The following is a 16,208-nucleotide window of genomic DNA, read 5'->3' as shown; positions in this document are numbered from 1 at the left end:
ATTACAGTAACAATGAATATTAGTGCTGCAGCAATTGAATATTTCAGTATTTTGATATCCTTTTGTATTGAATGAGTATTGGATACAAAAACCACAAATTATTGCTTTGTTAAAGAAAAAAAATGAGACAAGAAAAAAAATCAATTCAGTTAATTATGAATGAACGATTAGTTTCCATTTTTGGTCATAATTTTCAATTGTTCATATAAGCAAACTATTTTCTCCTCAAAAAACATTAGTAAATGAGATTTGGGGCTGTAGGATAAATCGACATCAGGAACACACATCAAAAATATTCTGTATTGTATCTCAGTTTTTTTTTTAAACCATTATTCTTTAAACATAAGGCCAAATCATAATTTAATTATGTAACCTATTGTAGATAAGAAAGAGTTTGTCATGATGTAACCGTAGCCTGTTTTTGGAGCTATGGGAAGTAAGATATGTCGGATACCGAAATAAAGAGGTGTACGTTTCCTGCTTGAGGCTTATGAAAGTTTCCTGGCTGTCCATATATGGTCTGGCTTTAAATAAAACTAAAGAATTCCTTGTTTAACCTCCTTGGAGTTTGGCCATGAACAAGAAACCTGTAATTAGGTTGGGGATGTTCACAAAAGTCTGGAGCGCTTTGCAAACCACAGCCGCCACTCGGTGTCCTGCTTTAGAAAAGGGCGGAGTGAGGCGAAGTTGATTGATGCTTGTTGTGGCACGCAGACATGCGGTTTACTATGTCTGTGTGTTCCCCGTGTGGTTCTATGAAGTTGAGTGACGCGATGACCTTGGCAGTCACTTTATATATTTGTGAATTTACGCAAGGGAAATAACTTGAGGCGAGTGAACATTTGCCACGGACTTGACTTTTTCTATCACCTGTTGGTTCAATGCATTAGGCAGACAAATCATATGAATAATGAATGCCAGCACTCTGAACAGCAAAAAAAAAAAAAAAAAAACAGACCCCAATATGCAATATGGATCAAAGACTGTTGCATTGATTGAGAAGTTAAATACAATTCTTGAATTTAGAAGAATATGTCTGGAGCTGGATTTTTTTTTTTTTTTAAAGTGAATTAAAAATCACTGTTACGTGTTCAAACAGACATTGCACAAAGTACTCTCGGATTGAGCATTTGAACTATGGGAGTGATGTGTGTCTGCTCGTTACAGAAAATAAATACTGACCAGAGGCACAGAGAGAACATACAAACTCCACACAGGAAGTCTGGAGCTGTGATTCGACCTTCGAACTGTCGACAGACACGCTAACCGCTAAGTTACCGTGCTGCCCAACAAGCGGGCATATCAAGATAATTTTGCCAACATCTATTTTCAGTCATCTGTAAACAAGGTCTAAATAGGGTCCATTTATCATGGGTTTCACAACCTGCACTTGTTTGACATGAGACTGTTTGTGTTCTGGCCAGTGACAGACGTTATACGTTTTTGAGGATTGAGTGAGGTAAAGAGAACGATGACGTCCAGGCTCTTGAATTCCTGCATCAATGTCACATCAGGTGTGATCTTTCATGGGGGCCCTCGCTTGACCCCAAAATGGTCTTTTTATGCCATTTTGTCCGACCCAACCGCATCCTGTTTGGCGTTTTGAAGGGTGCCCTTTTCTTGAGCCATGATTATGCAGAAAGATTGAATCTGGACCTCAAGGACCTCAAATTGACCTAGAAAGTAGGACGTAATATTTTCAGTGACGTACGAATTTTAGGAAATTGAACAGTTTTTTTTTTAAGCAATCTGTGTCACGACTCGTCCCTGGTTGTTTTATTATGTGTAGGTTGTCATGGTTTCTGTCCGGGGCTGTGTACTCGCCCCTCCCTTCCTGTGTCTACTCACAATCAATGTATTAATCGCAGTCACCCTTCTCTCGTTACCTGTCTCGTATTTAAATCCTGTCTGTGTGTCACTTCCTGTCGGATCGTTCTTGTTTCTTGTCTCCGTCCCACGTCTTTGTCTGTCTGTTTCTGTCGTCCAGTAATTGTTTTGTCATGTCGTTAAGTTATGTTAGTTTGCCGGTTCTGTTAGTTTGTTCCCCTCATCCTCCTTTCCAACTACCTTTTCCCTCAATAAACCCTGGTCCAAGCTGCATTTGGTCACCCTGCTCCACTGATTCCGTGACACTGTGGTGGGTAACAAAATAACAAATTTAATAAATTATAAATATATGAATATAGATATTTGATAAATGTCAGTTGAAGCCCATATTGTTTCTGAACATTTTAACAAATAGTGATTTTCATGTTTTGGGGCAATCCAAGAGGCAAACATTTCTGAGCGGGTACGGCAAAATCAAAGGATGAACATGCTTTTCTTCCTTGGACAGGTTTCATGCATTTGTATTATTTTGTGCTTATGGTACTTAGAATGTTCAGTAAAATGTGTTCTCTGCTTTGAAGCCATTCATAGGGAGCAGTGGCCGGCTGAGTACTGTCTGGGGAACCAAATCCAGACCTTGTGTCAGCACCTTGGTCAAAGGAACTGGCCGGAAATGAATTTTCATGTTTTTGGAATGTGGTAGCAGAGAACATCTACAGAGGCTAGCGCATGGAATTGTCACACTGAAAGACCAAAAATCAGTTTTTAAGAGCTATTGGGAAACTAGAATTGAAACAAACATTCAGCCAGTCTGCTGCCATATCTTGAAAAAGTTTCAATGTACTCAGCGTGGTCACTGACTTGCTTACTGCTGGCCTTGTCCGCTTCTCCCAGTCGAGATGTGTCGGGATTTCAATTCCAGCTCCGTTCTAGAGTTGGTTTTAATGAGAGTTTGAATGTAAAAGCTAGGTTTATTTTCTGTGCCCTGTGATCGACTGGCTACAAGCTGAGGGCCGCTGGACCCCAACCCATTTGTCAAAATGTTGGCGTGACTGACCCATTGTGTGTGTGTGTGTGTTTGTGTAGAGTTTGATCCTCGTCTGGAATACAAAAGGACTTTTCCCAGGTTGAGCAGAGGCACATACACTAATGCACTTGTGCAGGATTCTCGTTCTTCCAGCAACTTATCTCAGGTATTATTTCATCACGTACTGATGTTTTATACTCAGATTGATAATTTGTGAATTAATTTATGTTCTCTAATTAATACATATTTATTGCAGCTCTTGCTAGTGTGCTTGTGCCAAAGTTGAGCGTTGATTATTTTACTCAGATACTTTGGGATTTCTGTGTCGAGGTAATGAATACTGCTATATAAGAACTTCAAGTCAGATGTCTAGACAATAATTGTGAAAACGTGCATGTTAAGGTATTCAGTGTCTGAGAATTAGTCAAGTGTGGACGAGTTACATAATGAAGCCACCGAACCAGTACATAGTTCACATTTATTTTACCCATATATCAGTGTGGCAGATGTTCTAGCAGACAGACACTTTACAGTAATTGCAGCTTGAAGAACTGACATTTATTACCAGAGTTAATTAGGTTGAGAAATTCCCTCAACTAAATAATGCCACAAATGAAAGCTTAAAATACACTGTCTAGACTCGGGGTTGGCAAGGAATAGGCCAGGGGTTGGCTATGGACCATTTTTTTTTTACATTATCGACAGGCTTTTAATATTTGTTTAGTCAATGAAACGATTTCTCAATGAAATTGGTCAAATAAGCACATTTACAGTACTCATTTTACAATTTAAATGATTTTGTATATAATATAATTTACCTGGCTAATGTGTAAAAACTATTTTACATATACATTTGAGATTTAATTATTATTAATTATTATTTCTTGATAATACAATATACTAAAGAATATTAGTAAAATTAATAATTTTACATTTTGCTGGCGTACCAAAAACACCCACACTCAATTTCATATTTTTTTCACAAATTTATACTACAGTATTATTTAGTCCCTATAAGTGTGCTATTTTTATTGTTTTTTTTAAATTGTTGACCGCCCGCCCACGGCTAACAATATTGGTAAAATATACCTCCTCCCACCCTTCTTAAAAATTCAACAACAGCCCATGAACACAAATATATACCAACAGCTCATTTCATAAGTATTTTTTAAATGTCTAAAGAATGAATAGGATGACACGTTTATGACCAAGTTTAAAGATAAAGACATTCACTTTTTTTTTGGACTAATCAACATTTTGAACACAGTTGCCAAAACTATAAATGACAAGGTGTGTCCACACAACTTGTATTACAAGCATTACAAAAGTATGAAGAAAAGTGAATTTCTCCATCTATATATGAAAGTACCAAATAAAATAATTCTTATTCAAGATTTGCCCACATTGTAGCCATGTATTGACTTGAACTGCATGGGTTAACTGGACCAATCCAGAGTACCTTGGTTCCCAGGGAACAAACCCGCTAATGTCTGCTTTGCTTCTACTCTGCAACAACAACAAAAAGCGGCTGTGGACTTAGTCTACTTTTTTTCCAGTCTGGTAGTCACTTCATGTTTACTTTAGCTTTAAAAGTGAGGCCCGCTACCATGATGATGGGGGACGGCTTTGCACACAAATTAAATCAAATGTGTGGAATGAAAAATATTTGACGGTTTTGAAATCTATGTGGTTTGTTGCTAAGATTTGTCCTTTAAAACATTTCATTGCCATTTTGTCTGTAGTGATTGATGGAAATATAATTTGTATTTTTTTGTTTTGTTTCAGGCATGAGGGCCTGCATAGTACTTATTTGCCTTGTGGCTGCAGTATTCCCTTTATCTGTGAGTAGAAAAGTAATTTTGCAGACTATTTAAAGAAGTTTTGAAATACAGACATAATTATTAACATTTGTAATTTTATACAGGTAGAAAATAATCGTCATGGAAAACATAGGACTTCGCACAAAGCCAAGGAAAAGGTAAAGTACACTTTTAATGATTTTCCTTTAACAAATATCTAAAATTTTTAATTTATTTTGGTCTTGCTCAAATAAGGACGTTGCCATTGAGGAGGCCAACGAGGCATCAGTCTTACCCACTTTAGTGGCTGTTGAAGAGGGCAACCACGAACAGGAAGAAGGAGAAGCGAGCGCAGAAGATGACGCTGCCGCCGAGAAAACGAGTAGCCACTCTGAGATGACAAAAAGTGAGGCGGTCCTCTTGAGTGAGGAGGAACTGGTGGACCTTCTCAACAAGGAAGCAGCCGAAGAGGATGAAGCAGAAAAACAAGAGATGGATGAAGAAGTGACCACAGGTGCAGATGAAAAGGAATTCAGACAAACAGAAGTGCAAGAGGAGAAATTGGCAATGACGCATGATGAGCGGGTTAAAAATGAGAGTGGGGAAGGTGGTGAAATGTTAATGAAAGAAAGCCAAGACTCTGAAGTGGAGATGCAAAGCAAGAAAAATGATGAATCTTTAGGAGAAGGAAATGTTGCTTCTTTGGAAGAATCTGAAGGCAGCTCAGAGTTCAAGATAATATCAAATCTTGACTATGCTGGTGATAGCGCAATTATGCCACCTCTAGCCAAAGTGGAAGACCACACAGAAGAAATAACGTCTGTTTCTAAATCAGATATCAAAGAGGATAAATATGCTGGAGTCATAGATGACGATGTAACAGAACCTCAAGGAGCGCCAAGTCAGCTTCAAATCCAAGACAACAAGGCAAAAGACTCAGAGATGCAGATGGCTGGAAAGGATGAGGAGAAAAGTACTGTTGAGAGTAGAGATGATGCCAGTGGAAAAACAAGGAGACCAAAGAAGAACCAAAGGACAAGGAAGCACTCCCCACAAAGGGAGGAAAATCAAGATGAACACGAACAGAGCCAAGAGACGCCTCATGAGACTCACAATCACAACACAGTTCAGAAGGCAAAGAGGAGAAGAGCAGGACAATGGGTATGGCACACATGAGGGAACCTCCAAAGCTGAAAACAATCATTTTGTAAAAATTTCAAAAACACATTTAAAAAAAAAAGAAGAAAAGTGAATTAATTTATTCCGTAACATTCAAAACCATTATTTTATACCAGGAATTTGCTATGGTGTAGTACAAGTACCACTAGTTTTTAAATACTTACAATTGTTAATAATGATCGTGGTAGAACGGATAATCATTTTTCGCAGAAAACTCATGATGGAGAAATTCTCCATTTCAATGGGTGTCAAATATACGTGAATTTTCTCAATTTGTGGGCCATCTGGTCCTCGTAAATAATATGAAGACACTAACAGGAAGATGTTTGTAGGGTGATACTGTCATCTAGTGGTTTTTTATGATTATTTCTGGAAGGGCAGTATTGCTGCCCTCAAGTGGCGCCAAAAGTAATTACATGTGTCCATTAAGGTGCTCCTAAAGTAAAAATGTGACTAAATGTGGTTTAGCTGCAGTAGAAGCAGAGTAAACATTCACACACCCCTCTACGTTGTTTGCAAACATTTGAATATTTCCCCATATTTCATCCTGCAGGGCTCTTTAGTAGGTGTGAACCCAGTGCAGATAAGGGCCAAGGTGGATCTCTACCCGAGTGCCAGATCCTCTCCTGCCCCAGAAGCCCCTCCTGGTTGGTGTCTGCCAAAACATTGACTCAATCACTAAACCAACAGTCTCGCAATCTGCTGACTGGCGCATTTAACTAAAACTTCAGCATTAGCCATTCTTGCTTCATGATTGCAAGCAAAACACAGCTCTACCAGCTTAGGGGCTGAATGCAGGCACATCAGGTTGAATTTAATCACTGTACAAGCTTGAGAGGCGATGGTATGTCACAGGATGGTGCTTTTGAGTAATAGCTCACTGGATTTTCAGCAATCAACACTGAACTAAAGCAAATCAGTCATGGAATGACATCATTGAGTCAAGTGCAATTAATGTTTGTTTTTTTGGTTTCAGATCTATGCGATAATTTCCGCTGCAAGCGTGGAAAAATGTGCATACTTGATGAAGATAAAAAGCCAAATTGTGTCTGTCAGGAACCCTCTCAGTGTCCCTCTAGTTTGAATGAGTTTGATCATGTAAGTATGAAACACAATTTGTGCTTATTTGTCCAACCACATTATTTAATATAAGTAGACTGGACTGTGAAGCAGACATGCTAACAAGACAAACCGCCGATATCGCTCGTTGTGATTTAATTTCTGAAGGTTTGCGGTACGGACAATAAGACATACAACACTTCGTGTGAACTCTTCGCCACTAAATGCAAGCTGGAAGGCACCAAGAGGGGACACAGGCTTCATCTGGACTACACAGGACCATGCAAATGTGAGAGCGTGTCAACATTTTACATCAAACTCATGGATGGAAAATAAATGACCTTTTTTTTTTTTTTTCTTTTTCTTGCTTAGTGATACCTCCATGTGAGGACACCGAGCTGGTCCAGTTCCCATTGCGAATGAGGGACTGGCTGAAAAATGTGCTGCTGCAGCTTTATGAACATGACTATGTGTCCCCCGGCTACCTCACTTCCAAGCAACGATTCAAAGCGCGTTTAACTTTTATTTATTTCAAAAACTTTGCCATTGCTGCATTTTCTACCCTTCTAGTTCTCTGAACTTAAAATATATTTCACCATAAACCACAATAGCAAAAACAAACACCACAGATGTGAAGTTGTTTGGTCTTTTTTTATAGGTGAAGAAAATCTATGAGAACGAGCGACGTCTTCATGCTGGTAATCACTCAGTCGAACTATTGGTTCAAGACTTTGAGAAGAACTACAACATGTACATTTACCCAGTGCACTGGCAATTTGCTCAACTGGACCAACACCCCTCTGACAGGTATAATAAGTAAAATACGTTTTAAGGAACTACTGTATATGATCAACATCTATTCCCTCCAACAAAGGAAAGCAGAAAAATTGGATATTACATACTGTGAACATATTTAACTGTCTCTTGTACAGAATCTTGTCCCACTCAGAACTGGCCCCGCTCCGAGTCCCTCTGGTACCTATGGAGCACTGCACCTCTCGCTTCTTTCAAGAGTGTGATGCCGACAAGGACAAGCAGGTCTCCCTTACTGAGTGGACTTCCTGTTTTGGCATCAAGAATAGTAAGATCACACAACACATGCCAATTTGAAATAAGTAAAGAACGTCATTGAGAGAAAAAAAAAAACCCTTTAATGTAATTATTGCGAAAGCACTTGCTACACACTAATTAATTTATTGGCTGCTTAGGACTTGATCCATATTTTTTGTCAATTTCAAATGCCAATATTTTCATCTTTCCACAGATGACATTGACGTCAACCTTCTCTTCTAAGTTCACTTTGTGGCTCACTAATGGACACAAGTTGGCAGATGCTCCAAAAATACAACTCGGTTTGAGCATGACACACATTTTAGCCCAGTAATCGATTAATCAGGGGTTGGGCTGGACCTTTTAACTTTCCTCTAACGCTAATATTTTACCTTACTCATTTAAAATCTATAAAAAAATAACAAATCTAGGCTTTCAACTGTGGGGAAGACCATTTTCTGTTCTTTACTGCAGAATATTTTTTGTAAAGCAGTCCCTCATGCCAGCGTCACAAGTATGAACAGACCAAAATGAGCAAAAATTCCAATATCTGCTTTTCGCTGCAAAGAGCAGTCACTACTTTCTTTACTTTTTATGTATGTAATGACCTAGCATCCTAGTACCTTTCATATGAGAACAACATCCTTTATTTTAATTTCTACATTTCATTCTGTTTTAGATGCATTTTTTTAGTCGACAATGTATTAGATGGTAGGCTTCTTAATTACTGTAATTGTCGTTGAATAGATTATTTTGCAGCGTCACTGAGAATGAAAAATTATTTCTGTCAACTATGCAACTTACCTTAGAAGCTGTTTATGTTTGCAATCATTAAAAGCTGAATGGAACACACATTGTGTTGGTGAATCCACATTGACTCATGTACATACATCAAAAGTTAATGCGGTAATTGCAGGTATTGTTTTTGGCCCAAGTCTCAAGAGGCTGCAATGGCATCAGAACCAATCCTAAAAATTTTAAGCAGTGTCCAGTTGATTGCAGTAACATACAAAACACGATTGCAAAATTTTGAGATGGTGACCCCGCTTCAAAGAAGCAATCAGCTCTTCATCTTCTGCTGCTGCATTGATAAAGAATGTCTTGGTAATGCGGGAATCTGCTTTGTCCTCAGGACGTGCTGAGACATAGCTTAACAGAAATAGACCAGCTCCAGGAATCAGTGACAACCATACTGCGCAAATATTGACCCAACTTAATGGATGGCAGCACAAATTTTCTGGTGGAATTCCCCAGCAGGGTGGAACCTCTCAAGTGGGCCAAACAGGACCTGATGGGCCAAAGCAGCTGGTTGCAGCAACCCATGCTGGGGAAGGCCCGCAGGTGAATTGCTGGGCACATGGAGCTCTTAGTATTCGCTGGTAGCGGGAAGGCGGACACTAAAAATCAGGAGTCAGTGGGGGATAGCAGCTTGCCACAGGAGGATGCAATCACTCGCCACGAGGATGACAATGAGGGCAGAAGATGAAAAGCAAGAAACCTCCAGGACACTGAGGAAAAGATGAGGCCTCTCAAAAGGAAGCATTCTACATTTTCTCAATACAATATGCTTTGTGAGTCATTGTGATGACTAAAACGAAAATGTTAGCCTAACAATATGATTGCTAAAGTCATTTTTGAACATTTATGGGGGGGAAAAATGTCAACAAATTCAGCAGGATCTAATTTCTAAACAGACAAGAAAATAGTAACTTTTTCAATGAAATCTTGTAAACACTGGATTAAACAATTTCTGGATTTCATTGACAGAAACACAGCGTACTGGCTGCATGGGTATGGCTCCTTGAATTGTGTTTTGTACAAATGACAAAAAGCAAACAAATATCCATCTATGTCTCAAGAAAGCATCCTAAAATATTCTATAGCAAAGGTGTCTTTGTTACTAAGCTTCTACCATGTTTGAAAAAGAGAAATTTTTAAAGTTCATATAAAAAACACTTCACAGAAAAATTATTGTGCAATCGTATTTTTTCATAATTTAACCTAACATACCGGCCCTCGAGGACTTTGACACCTGTTTTGTACTGTAATGTATTGTATTAAAAGGTGGATGATTTAATTGCAAAGTCCTAATAGTTGGAATGGTGTCATTTGTTCCAAGCAAAGCTTCATGACTACTTCCATGATAAAACATTTTCTCATGACATAAGAGCAGCACTTTTCCTGTTTCTGTGTCATAATTATGCTTTAAGTAGAGCATGTCCATATTGCTCCACCATTCTTAAATGTTACGAGGTTTCGTTGCGACCATTTCAGTGAGAACGTAAGCTCACATACTCAGTAAATCAGTTGGTAAAAAAATATGCACAGGAATACTTAAAAAAAAAAAAAAAATATATATATATATATATACTATTTTAATCAGAATGCGAATAACACACAGCTTTACTTTCACTCAAATAGACAAGGAATCGGTAAACAAAAAATCAGCTTCGTCTTGTGCTATCAAAGGAAGCCCAAAAAAGCTTGTTAAATTATGAGGATACAAGAATTGCAGGGAGGGGAAAACATAATCCACCTTTAGTCATCACATAACAGAGACAATCAAAACATTACAATTGTTTAATAGTTTTTTCTTCAATTTCAATTTAGTCTTTCAACACTTTAATTGAAAAGCACAGTAAACATTATTGGCATGTGGCAGTACTGCGTTTTGTCAGAAAATTAGAGATTTTGATTTTGATGTGGCACAACATAACAGTTATTTCTTAAGCTTAATTGGAATTGCATGTGAGCATATTCATAATAACTATTGTGCACAAGTTGAGAATGTCATGTGACCATACCAAGAAAACAGGTGAGCCATGACGCTTCGGGTACGCAGCGTATCTTTTAGAGACGGTAAGCAAACGCCCAGGTTAAAAACGATGACCAGGGATACGATGATTGAATTGAATAATTTCATTTTCATGCTGACGATGAGCTACAAAGAATGAAATATTTACACAACCTGTTTTTTCCTCCACATCGGAAAGGGCTTGGCAGCACAGCAGCACATAATTACAGACACAAATACATTTAAAGAAACTTATGACACTCTATACAGCGCTTTACTAACTCTAAGACAACCAATAAATCACCAGTAAAGTTAGCTATTTTCCTGCCAACACATTTCTTTTGCCTCTTACGATCCAAGCGAGTCATTTTACTTGTCAAAGAGAAATACTAAACAAATTAATAAAGAGTGCTCACTTTGCATGATGACTTGCAAGAATTTGTTTTCAAATTACAACAACTTTGAGATCAATGAGTGCCACAGAAACGATTGGCAGTTCCACTGGAGTTTATATTTACATAATTCATATTCCATAGTCCACCCAAGTTCAAACTTTATGCAAAAATGTATCATTTTTCAATCATTTTTAGAGGCAGCTTCATAGCACTCATTGAATCCAGATATTGTCTTGTGCACTAATTTATTGTGTTACTGTTGTAAACAATATGAACCGATGCCATGGGGAACATCATGTCTTATTGGGAGAGCACACTTTTTCCTAAAATGGACTTACCTCATTGAAACTGAAGAGGGATACATTTCGGTTCATGTTAAGATCTCAACATCCCAATAAAACTGCAGTTAGAGCCCATCTGTGACTCATGTTCTCAAGATACACATGCACGCACACACAAAACAATATCTGCAGAGAAACAACACATAATTCAATGTATCCACTTGTGAGATATTCAGAAATAATAATGCAGCATTTGTTGATACAGTGTCGGCTTTGTTCTCACCTGTAGCACTTGCCGGCTCAATCTAGCTTTTCAGCGGCTGCTCTTCAGAATGAAAACAATGCGTCCTTTCATCACTTCTTTCCAATGACACCACCTTCATGTGCTCAAATGAAAAACATTGTATACCATAATAGCACGTTGTGATCGAGGTTATATTTAAGAGTGAGCGACAGACAGTTGATCAAATAATAACGAGCAAATGCATAAAGATGAAGACAGTCCTACAACATGATATTTTTTTCAAGCCCACTTAACACTTAATGCTAACTTTCCTAAGCTAATATGATGCACCTTTTTCACAATTTAAAACAGTTCCCAGATGTCTGAATAAAATATGACAATGATCTGCCAACATGCACAAAGGATTGAGGATTTCAGTACAATTAACAGTCGCTTGTCATACTGGTTGAAATCACTCTTTTGTTTCCATGGTGACCAGGGGGCAGAGCTTGGGCATGTGATATGCGAGCAACAACACAGTTTTATACTCAGTCGTGTGAGGAGAAACTTGACGTGTTGGGCATCTTTATGTAAATCAGCGGATCTGTGATGCCATAATCCTGCAAAACCTTGGATGGCTTGCTTACATTTTTCTTAGAAATAGGCAGGTAAGAAAATATTTACATTGCCTCTTTTAGTTTTATACTGGATAACTGGAAAAATACGCAACGATTTGTACATAAACAATTAAAAAGTAATTTCTCCAAAGTCTATTCCCTCAATAAAAAAAAACATACTAACTTTGCATTTTTTATGAAAAAAGTCCAACATGTACGTACATGTATTCATCTTCAAACCTCTTTGTATGAACATGTACGCATGCCCACAAAGTAGAAAAAGCTGATGACTTCAGAAAAAAAATTGCAAAATTTAATGATTCATGGTCATGTCATAACAACCTGACAAAAAGTTTTTATTCATGGAGAAAAAAAAACCCAGAGAGGTCGCATGATTGAGGCTCTAATGTAACATCTGTATTTTCATCCCAAAGGCTCGATACTCGTACATACTTGTTTCATTTAGCATCTAGCGAAATATTATTGCCTGGGGCAACAAATGCAGGCAGACGCAAGCTATCGATTCATTTTTGTATTTTATAGCTGAGAATTAAGAGAAATGTAAACATTTCAGTGACACAAAGGAAAGATGGAGCCTCATGTGTCAAAGGACACAAAAATGGTTGTGTTTTCCTCATAAACACAAAAACTGTAATCAAGACAGATGTCTTTGCAAAGTTTGGGATTTCCAGTGACATAAAAAAATGGCCAGTATTATCTCTGGACCATCACTGTGTAGATGATCAAAGTTAATCGTCTTGTGTTATAGCAACAAGACGAACTAGAAATGAACAGCTTGTGCTTGATTCTCCCAGGTGGCTCGCCAGAAAGCTCTACATCTACACCTGGATGGAATATAAATTCCTTAATGGAAAAGAAATTATCATGCTCTCCCCCAAATGCCCAAATTGTGATGATTTGAGTCCATTACCAAATGCAAGTCTGGAAATGTTGTAAATCGACCGAGATCTGTCAAACAGACACAGAAAAATCCAAAACTTCACTGTGAAATGGGTTTACCTATTTTACCTTATTTCTTTCTCAAAGATTGGAGAAATTCCATCAACCTCAATTTTTTTCAGAGATTATGACATGTTGCTCACTGGATATAATGGTAATAAAAAAAATATATATTCCAGGGTCAAATTTTGTACATTCGTACAGTCGAGACCTTTAAATTACTTACTACTTAATGACCCTAATAACACTAAGACTAGTAGTAAAACTGATTAAAAAAATAATTAAAACAAAGTATTAAATAACACACAAAGCACACCATAAAAAAACTAACAAACCTGCTCTGAAGACTAATTCAAATTTATTGGGAAGAAAAATATTCTTACAATTATTAGAACCCTGGTCCCCAGAAAAGTTACCATGAAATGATTTCTAATTCTGGTCCAAATGGAAATTAGGAAACAATTCTGAGAGAACGTCGTCATCAACAAGTCTATTAAGGGAATGCGGATGAATATTGACTAGTTCAAGTTGAGAAAGAACTTGTTCAATTAGAGTAAGCAATCAGGAGTTGAGTTTAGATTCATTAGTTCCCACTGATTTTTAATGTATCTTTTAACCATGACCTTTTGGAGAGCGATATCTTTCAATCCAATGCATGGTCCTTAAAGGAAAGATAAAATGAATTTAGTAATTTAAGAGCTTGAGAGCCTTGACCTTTAAGCCCTTGGAAGTGACGACAGTGACCTTGGAAATATCATTCAGAATGAATGGATAGAATTTCAATAATGCAAAATGTTATGGAAAGCCTTCTCTCAAAAAGTGTTAGCTTGTATAGTAGCCAAATGGTAATTAACTCCATATTTTGTTTAAAATATTTCACAAATCTGTGTGTCTTTCTTAAGTGGAATTCCAAAGGCTAATGAAATTGCATCTCGCTTTTTTTTTTTTGTTTTTTGTTTTTTGCTGAGCCAACCTCATGTCTGATGAAATGTCACGTGTACGTATTCTCAACGTGTTTTCAACGTCAACCCACTGAAGCTATTCAAAAGCTCACGGATCTCCAACGAAGGTCTTACTTCAAGGCTGAATCTAATTAGATACGAGTTCATTCTTTTTTTTACTAAACGTTTCAAACTCCTTTTGGTAGCTCTGGTAGTGTGAATGAAAGTTTCAAAGGCCAAGATGAAGTTTCTTCTTATGTTCCTTTGCTTGATCCATCCATCTATCAGCGTGAGTCCAAAATTCCTTCTGATTCTTTAACGTTTATGTTGTGTGACTCTAAATGTCTCTGATACAATGCTCTCACAGCGGTGCCATCACTAAAGCAGCAGCAAGTCTGAAAGCAATCTCACAGACATGAGTTAAGGCTACCATTCTGGACATAGATGGCAATAAAATGGTCTTTTACGAGTATTGGTTTTGCAGAGCCCACAGACCACCGCTGGCCCATGAGAAGACAACAAATGACACATTCATTGGAATATTCCAAACAACACGGAATACTGGTAAATGAAAATTATTGTATATGTTGAGCGGAATGTTGTCATTAAAGCGATGGTCTGGAAAATGACAATCTTTAACTCTTTCCTGCAGATGATAGTCATTTTATAATATTATCTTAATTGCTTGGTGAAATGTTGCCTTCACAATTAAGTAATATGAAATTCACTCTCTATTGTCGCTTATATTTGTATGTGGGTTTATAAATTAGCCAGTAATGGCTTTACACACGCTACAATAAGTTTTGGGGACTTGATAGATTAATATTATTCAATGCGTCGGTTGGATTCACCTCACTGTTTGCCATGTTAACAAAATGGGGACTCATCATTGGCCAGAGAGCTGTTTCTAATATCTTGTAGCCTGGAGTTGTACAAAAGGTCCCAGTCAATCATTAAAGCATAATTTCAGATGCAGCAATCTTAGCCATTATGAAGAGGTACCTAATGCTGTGTCTATTGTAACTTTGGGCAGAATCTGTTTGAATAATATAGTTTGCATCGGGTGTAAATATGGCGCCATATTTAACATGAGAACAAAAGCACAAGATCAACATGGGTTCTGAATCATGCCTGACCCTTTGAACAGCAAAATCGTTGCTTCACCCATCTCTGCACTCCGCATTCCATTTATCATGACTCAGCATCACGTGCAAACCATGCATGACATTTAGCCACAGCAAGGTTTGACAGCATTTATATGGAGTGGTGAAAGAACAGTCTATCTCATAAATAAAAGTGCAAAGAGATGTACTAGTCTGAAGTCAAGACTCTACATGTCGAAATGACATCACTGCAATGTGCTTTAGGCAGCTGAGGTTGATGGTCGTCGTGTTTTTTCCAAAAGTCCCTTAACTGCTGTTCAAACTTTGAAACATCAGTCTTTGTTCGCTGTAGTGCTTGAGTCCATCATAGAGAACATTTTTGCGTTTTTAATATTGAGTGATATTTTTCCATTACTACTGACACTGGCCCCCAAGTCTTACATCAATTATATATTCGCTCTTCAACATTGAATTTTGGTTATCTAGGCGCAAGAAAAAATAAAACGTTTTAATGGATATTGCAGCATTTGGAGAGATAAGAGCCCTGCTCAGTGTGCACAAAACACACACAAACACAGTCTCACACACATAATACAAAGAGAAAATCACATCACAGTAAGCACACACCGCTGTTGCAGTTTGTTTAACAGTATTTTCTGAGATGGGCACAGTTTGCCATTTCATCCCATCCAGCGAGTGACTGCTCGCATATTTTGACACCAGTAGTGATACGATGACACATCAGCTTCCCTCACAGGTGCTGATGTGATGTCTATTGAACTGCGGACGTATCATGGTCGAAAACAAGCAGATGGGGGCTATTTAGTGGATTTTTCACATCATTGCTTCACCGATGGAGACATAAGCGGCAATTTGTCTTGTCATATCTGATTGGTTGTTTCACTCTATGAGCAATGCAAAATGCGCCTGCCTTTACTTTTATTGAATTTACG

General features: G+C 37.8%; 1 protein-coding gene across 1 annotated transcript; it reads left to right on the top strand.

The window, feature by feature from the left end:
* The first annotated feature begins 1,913 nt into the window (after positions 1-1,913).
* sparcl1 (SPARC-like 1) lies at positions 1,914-8,793 on the top strand. The gene is made up of 12 exons (XM_049719462.1): positions 1,914-2,137; positions 2,914-3,020; positions 4,640-4,695; positions 4,779-4,832; positions 4,909-5,814; positions 6,386-6,479; positions 6,809-6,930; positions 7,060-7,180; positions 7,264-7,400; positions 7,550-7,698; positions 7,824-7,972; positions 8,156-8,793. The coding sequence occupies exons 3-12, from the start codon at positions 4,642-4,644 to the stop codon at positions 8,182-8,184; spliced, it is 1,815 nt and encodes a 604-aa protein (XP_049575419.1). The 5' UTR covers positions 1,914-2,137; positions 2,914-3,020; positions 4,640-4,641; the 3' UTR covers positions 8,185-8,793.
* The last annotated feature ends 7,415 nt before the right edge of the window (positions 8,794-16,208 follow it).

This window comes from Syngnathus scovelli, chromosome 5, assembly GCF_024217435.2.
Source record: "Syngnathus scovelli strain Florida chromosome 5, RoL_Ssco_1.2, whole genome shotgun sequence".
NCBI lineage: Eukaryota > Metazoa > Chordata > Actinopteri > Syngnathiformes > Syngnathidae > Syngnathus > Syngnathus scovelli.
Note: the sequence above shows the minus strand (reverse complement) of the source record. Positions and strands in the feature narration are given on the sequence as shown.